The sequence below is a fragment of the Sorghum bicolor genome, chromosome 2 (genome assembly GCF_000003195.3).
Source record: "Sorghum bicolor cultivar BTx623 chromosome 2, Sorghum_bicolor_NCBIv3, whole genome shotgun sequence".
Lineage (NCBI taxonomy): Eukaryota > Viridiplantae > Streptophyta > Magnoliopsida > Poales > Poaceae > Sorghum > Sorghum bicolor.
This window is the reverse complement of record NC_012871.2, coordinates 21,607,534-21,614,788: the sequence shown is the minus strand read 5'-3', so window position 1 is coordinate 21,614,788 and position 7,255 is coordinate 21,607,534. Positions and strand designations below refer to the sequence as shown.

The following is a 7,255-nucleotide window of genomic DNA, read 5'->3' as shown; positions in this document are numbered from 1 at the left end:
AACGGCCGTGGTAGCCGTCCCGTCCCGTCCCGTGTTTGGGCTGGGGTGGAACACCGGGAAAACAAGTGGTCCTGTAGCGGGAGTGGTTGAGGTGGGCCCGCGTTGGTCCACTGCTGGTGCAGGACCTCGCATCGCCGCGGTCAGTCGGGTCAGACGTTCCGTCTTCCCGTGGCAAGTGGAGGGGCACACGCGCACCACAGCTGCCAGGCCAGGAAGCCGCGTGGAGAGGGTCGATTCCACCGTCCCCACTGGCACCACTCCCCAGCCGAGCCGCCACCGCCAGGCGGATAGAGCCCGGCGTCGTCTTCTCCGACCCGAGGCCCCGCCCCCGCGGCCCGCGCGCGTGCCAGTGCCACCCAACATTCGCACTATTTATACAGGTCGCCTTCTTCCTCGTGTTGCTCCAGTTCGTGCAGTCGTCACTCATCGCAAAAGCGAAAGCTTTCCCCTTCCATCCTTCCTTCCCCTGAGAGAGGAACGGGTACCAGCCACCAGCCACCAGCGATGGGCTCCCGCTACGAGGTGGAGGTGACCGTGGGCTCTGCCCGGGACCTCAAGAACGTCAACTGGCGCAACGGCGACCTGAAGCCGTACGCCGTGGTGTGGATCGACTCCGGCGCCAAGACCTCCACCCGCGTCGACCTCGACAACGGCGAGAACCCCGCGTGGGACGAGAAGCTCCTGGTCCCGCTCCCGCCTACCTCCCGCCTCGACGACGCCGTCCTCTACATCGACGTCGTCCACGCCAACGCCGCCGAGGGCGTCAAGCCGCTCGTCGGATCCGCGCGCCTCCCGCTCCGCGACGTCCTCGACGACGCCGGGGTCGGGGGCAAGGCCTCGCGCAACCTCCGCCTCAAGCGCCCCTCGGGCCGCCCCCACGGCCGCCTCGACGTCCGCGTCGCCGTCAAGGAGCCGTCCAGGTACTATGACCCCAACCCTTACCCGGCCCCCGCGGGCTACGCCAACAGCGCGGGTGCTCGTGACCCCTACGGCTCGTCCGCTGCCGGCGGCTACTACGGCTCCGGTGGCGGCTACGGCGGCTCCGGAGGTGGCTACCGCTCCGGTGGCGGCGCCTACGGCAGCGGCGTCGGCGGTGGCTACGGCGCCGCGCAGCCCTACACCGCGGCGCCTCCGGCCGGGTACCCTTCCACCTACGGCTCCGCGCCGCCGCCTCCTCAGCCAGCGTACGGCGCTCCTCCCGTCGCCGCCACCGCCGCCGCCTACGGCGCTCCTCCTGTCGCTGCCACCGCCGGGTACGGAACCGCCGCCGTTGGTGCCGACGGCAAGAAGAAGAACAAGATGGGGATGGGGACGGGACTGGCGGTGGGCGCGGCGGCGGGTGTGCTCGGAGGGCTGGCGCTGGCCGGCGGGGCCAGCTACCTGGAGGACAAGTTCGAGGAGCGCGTGTCGGAGCGGGTGGAGGAGAACCTGGAGAGGGAGGACTCGTACGGCGGCGGCTATGGGGGTGGCTACGACGACTTCGGCGGCGACGACGACTACTGATCGGACTACCTGATGGATCCTCCAATCATTTGGCCAGCTGCTGCGCCTTGTCGATCATCTACCCTTCTTCACCTTCGTCTTGGTGTTCTAAATATATTTTCTTTATGATGAACTGCAAATTAGATCATGTTCTATTCTATTTCTATCTCCCTCCATCGGTTGCTGTTGAGATTGAGACTTGAGATCCTCATCTGAGGAGTTGAGAAATGCCGAGTTAATTAATCCCATCGCTATGTGTATTTTATTGGATTGGATCATACATCGAGCTAAGTTTCGGTTGATTCACGGATAGATAGATTGCTAGCTGCGGAGTAGAGTATCGATCTGCGTTGATCGGCAACAACGGGCCGGGATCTCTTCCTCGGCCGCCATTGACTGCTCTACCCTCCTCTCATCGCTGCGTAATGGCTTGTGTACCGAAGACGACGACCAGGCGTTCAGGCCAGAGTGACAGTGATGACTCGATGGGAGCCACCAGTCCATTTTCATTGCTTCCGATTGGATGGAGTAAGCGGCGAGATGCCGTGCCGTGACCTCTATTCGGCATATGATTTTCCCAGTCGGATTGTATTCCCGGTGTTGGCAGAAAGTACTGTAACGAACAAGGCGTTAAATCTTTCTTCTATACTCCACGGATAATTGGATCATATATCTATCTCCATCAGGGTCTTGTTTAGTTCTGAAATTTTTTTGAGAAATCGACGCTGTATCACTTTCGTTTGTATTTGACAAATATTGTCTAATCATAGAGTTCAAAAGATTCGTCTCATCGATTCCGACCAAACTGTGCAATTAGTTTTTATTTTCGTCTATATTTAATAGTTCATGCATGCGTCTAAAAATTCGATATGATGGGGAATATAAAAAACTTTACAAAATTTTCTGGAAACTAAACAAGGCCTGTTCACTTCACGAAAATTTTGGTTTTGGTTACTGTAGCATTTTAGTTTGTATTTGACAAATTTTATTTAATTATAGACTATCTATGTTTAAAAGATTTGTCTCGTAAATTACAGGTAAATTATGCAATTAGATTTTATTTTTATTTTTATTTAATGTTCTAATGTATGCGTCTAAAGATTCGATATGACAGAAAATCTTGAAAAATTTTGAAAAATTTTAGGAACTAGATTGCATTGCAGACAGCTTTGTTTCATTCTTTGCTTGCATTTCCGTTCGACTCCGTCACTGCCTCAGTGGGGTCTTGTTTACTTTCACCCAAAAACTCAAAATTTTTTAAGATTCTCCGTTACATCGAATCTTTAAACGCATACATAGAGTATTAAATATAGACAAAAATAAAAACTAATTGCATAGTTTGGTCGAAATTGACGAGATTAATCTTTTGAGTCTAGTTAGTCTATAGTCAGACAATAATTAACACAAACAAACGAAAGTGCTAAAGTGTCACGAAATTTTTTTCTTCAAGAACTAAACAAGACTTGGGCAATTTGCAGTTAGGCCTTGTTTAGTTTCCTCCAAAAACTAAAAAAATTTCAAGATTCTCCGTTACATCGAATCTTATGGCATATGCATAGGACACTAAATATAAATGAAAATAAAAACTAATTACACAGTTTACCTATAAATAACGAGATGAATCTTTTAAACCTAGTTACTTCATGATTGAACAATGTTTGTCAAATAAAAACGAAAATGCTATAGTCCCAAAAACCAAAATATTTTCGGAACTAACAAGGCCTTAGACGGGAAGGAAAACGCAGTACCATGCCCATTTCGACTCCACCATTGCATCCGGCAGTGGAACCACATTCTGCATAACGTGCGACATTCTCTGTAAGATTGCAACTTGTTCTGTCATTCCGCACTTCGTGGGATTTAGGAGTGTCGAGGGTACCAACAAGGGGTACCCTCACCAATGCGTATAACGAAACCATCCGTACACACGGGCGACCATCGACGGCCGCAGCCTCGAAGACGGAAATACCGTCGAGCGAGTCGGCCAGGGCTCGAGCAGCAACTGCCGTCGAATACGGAAGCGGGCTCGAGCGAACCGAGGGGCGTCGAGCGCAAGGACACTGTCCGCCGCCTGATGCGCGCACGCGGGTTGGAGCATTTAATGCATCTGACGCTTCCCCACCTAACACATGGGCCACGGGAGGCTTCCGTCCCATCGTTCTTTTTGCAGCCTTCCCACCGAACGGCCCAGGGCATGCCAGGACACGAGAAACAAGGATGGAACGTCTAATCGGGACCCCCTCGAGACACCCAAGGTCAGCGCTCCAGATATCGACACCTCGTGCGGCGTCCGACCCTCGACCTCACCAGGCTCCTTCCTGGGGACGAGTGGGGCGTCAAATGACCACGCCGTAACCGCCCCGCCGGATTTGCCGCCGGGCCTTATAAGCGTGCACCCGCCGAACCAATCCAAGACGGCGCGCAGAGCAGAATGCAGGGGCACGCGTGATCATCACCAGGCTATTAAGACGGGACGGCTCGAGGGCATGCCGGTACGGAAACCTCGAGTAGGTCAGCGCTCCATGCGGCTATCGACCCCTACTCTAACACCTACGCATGTACCCTGAGTCTCTCCTTGGAGCTATAAAAGGAGAGACTCGGGAATAGAAAAAAGGGCACGCTCATACATAGTAAAGCTTCACACTTCATACCACGCTTGTATTCGCCCCTGTACAAGCACTTAGGTGCAAGATAATACAAACTCTCTCCCCCCGCTGGACGTAGGGCCTTCTCTTGCCCGAACCAGGATAAATCTCTGTGTCTTCTTGCATCACCATCCGGAAAAGGGAGCACGCATACAAATTTACTCGTTGGTGTGACCCCCCGGGGGAAAAACACCGACAGTTGGCGCGCCAGGTAGGGGTCCTGCGTGTTTTTCATCGATTTCCCACTCCTTTCCGGATGGCTACTCTTGCCTCACCGTTTCCGCGCTCCACGGTGATTTGGTTTGGGAGTCTCGAGTTCATGTCTACGGGCTCTGGCTACGACATGATCTTGCTCTCAGTCAAAGGACCAGGAGGAGCCCGCGTCACGCCAGCACGGTCGAAAGCCCCGAGACGCCCTCATCACCACGCCTCCCCGCCTAAGAAGAGGCACGGACAGCACCACCGCGGCCCCTCTGCTTCAGCACGACCAACAACTCGTGCGAGGCTGGACGTGGGCCACAAGTCGGCAGCACCGTGTGACAGAGCAACAAGTGCGAAGACTCAGCACCGCGCGACGACGGGAGGGGACGCGTCTCGCGCCCTCTCCCCCACCGCAGCTAGTCTACTTCCACACGGGTTGTTCGCTCCAAGGGCGGCACTGCCGTTCGGAATGGACAACGCCGCGGCGTCGCTCGCCAGGACGATATGCCCAAACGCCCAGACGTACGTGGAAAGACCCATGGTCCTCCCACATAGCTCTGAAGCACGGCGGCCGGCGTCCGAGCTGCCGGACCTTTCCCGAGTACGAGGCCTCCGTCGTCTAGGCCCTGGACGATACTCGATCACCTCCCTCAGGCAACGATTGCTGGAGGAAGGACGTGGGTGTTTCTACGCCGCCGAACCGGACTCCGACTCCGAGACAGACAGCTATGACCCTACGAGGGAATGTTATCACATCGACGGGGCGGTAGAAACTACTGACGAGACACAGGATTCTGCTGCGGGTGGTCGAGCCCCCGCGGCGCGAGAAGACCCCAGGACGCCTGGGAACGACGGACAAGTCGACCCCCCACCTCAGGAAGACAGAACCACGCAGCTCGCGCAGCTGCGGGAGCTCAAAATGAAGCTCGACGAAGACCGCGAGCGCCTCGTCCTGCTCGAGCAAATCCTCGAACAAGACCTGCCCTACCCGCCGGGCGGAAGTGTCCGCAGGCGCGCTCGAGAGGTACATCGACAAATCGTCGGTGACGCAGAGGCGGAGCAACCTGTCAGCCGTTTCCCTCGAGCAGGCCAGAATGTAGTGGCAGCGACGATGCTGCTACGTAACATGCCAGAGCCGTCGAATTCCCAGGCCCGACGCATTCGAGATGAAGTACAGACATTGCTCCAGGTGGCAGCAGTTCAACAAGCCGAAAGTTCGGCGTCTCGACGACGAGGAGCTGCCACAGAGAAGCGCGACGAACAGCCTCTAAACGAAGAGGAGGTGTCAGTCCATCAACAACCTCCCCCTCGAGGTAGAAAGACCGCTCTCATCCTCCCTGCCGACAATCAACGTCGACACGACGCGCGGCACGACATCAAAGAAAATAGACGCCGCCGGCACGGAGACGCGGAAGAACGTGGTTATAGCACGCATCGCGGTGGGAGATACGACAGCGACGAGGACCGGGTGGCCCCCGAGCCACCGGGCCCACGGGTGTTCAGCAGGGCGATTCGCAGCACGCCCCTGCCCAATCCATTTCGACCCCCGACCAGCATCGCGAAGTACAATGGAGAGACCAAGCCAGAGCTATGGCTGGCCGATTTCAGGCTGGCCTGTCAGCTAGGTGGCGCTCGAGGTGATGATCGAGCCATCATCAGACAGCTACCCCTTTTCCTCTCCGACACCGCCCGTCGATGGCTCGAGGAACTCCCTGCCAATCAGATCCACAACTGGGTTGATCTGGTCAGAGTCTTCGAGGGTAACTTCAAAGGGACCTACATACGGCCAGGGAACTCGTGGGACCTCAGCAAATGCAAGAAGAAGTCAGGAGAAACTCTTCGGGAGTACGCTCGACGCTTCTCGAAGCAGCGCACTGAGTTGCCGCACATCCCTGACCACGACGTCATCTTGGCGTTTGTCTCGGGCACCACCAGTCGAGACTTGGTGCGGGAATTAGGTCGCAATCGACCTCAGACCGTCGACGAGCTGATGGACGTAGTAGCTAACTACGCGGCAGGGGAGGAGGCAGTCGGCGCCTTCTTCAGCTCAGAAGGAAGAAAAGGCAAGCAGCCCGTCGATGAAGACGGAACCTCCAGTCGAGGCCTCAAGAAAAATAAAAAGAAGCAGAAAGTGCGACAGTTCCACCGGGAAGATTCAGATGACAACCTCGTCGCTGCCATGGATCGAAAGAAGCCGCGAGGCCCTCCGGATGGAGGCATCTTCGACAAAATGTTGGAGGAGCCGTGCCCTTACCATAAGGGAGGCGCCAACCACAAACTCAAGGATTGTCGTATGCTGAGAAAGCATTTCGACGGTCAGGGGTTCAAAAAAGATACGCGTGATGACTCCAAGAAAGAGAAGGCTGGCGGCAAGGAGGACAACAAAGATGACGACGGCTTCCCCGCCGTCCACGACTGCTACATGATCTATGGCGGGCCCTCGACTCAGTTGACCACGAGGCAGCGCAAAAGGGAGCGTCGCGAAGTCTTTGCAGCAAGAATGGCGGTGCCCCAATACCTTAGCTGGTCAAGCACTCCCATCACTTTCGACCGAGAAGACCACCCTGACAAGGTAGTCGCCCCAGGCGTCTACCCGCTCGTCGTCGACCCCATCATCGTCAACACCCGACTCTCGAAAGTGATGATGGATGGTGGCAGCAGCCTCAACATCATCTACCTCGAGACCCTCGATCTCCTCGGCATCGATAGAGGACGCCTCCAGCCAAGCGCCGGCGGTTTCCATGGCGTCGTGCCAGGGAAAAAGGCACTGCCAGTAGGTCGAATCGACCTACCGGTCTGCTTCGGCACGGCGGCCAACTTCAGGAAGGAGACCCTCACCTTTGAGGTGGTTGGGTTCCGAGGCACGTACCACGCCATCATCGGGCGCCCGGGCTACGCCAAGTTCATGGCTATACCCAACTACACAT

The 7,255-nt window shown here is 56.1% G+C and overlaps 1 protein-coding gene across 1 annotated transcript; it reads left to right on the top strand.

Moving 5' to 3' along the window:
- LOC8061718 (protein SRC2 homolog) lies at positions 334–1,747 on the top strand. The gene has a single exon (XM_002461968.2). The coding sequence runs from the start codon at positions 505–507 to the stop codon at positions 1,501–1,503; it is 999 nt and encodes a 332-aa protein (XP_002462013.1). The 5' UTR covers positions 334–504; the 3' UTR covers positions 1,504–1,747.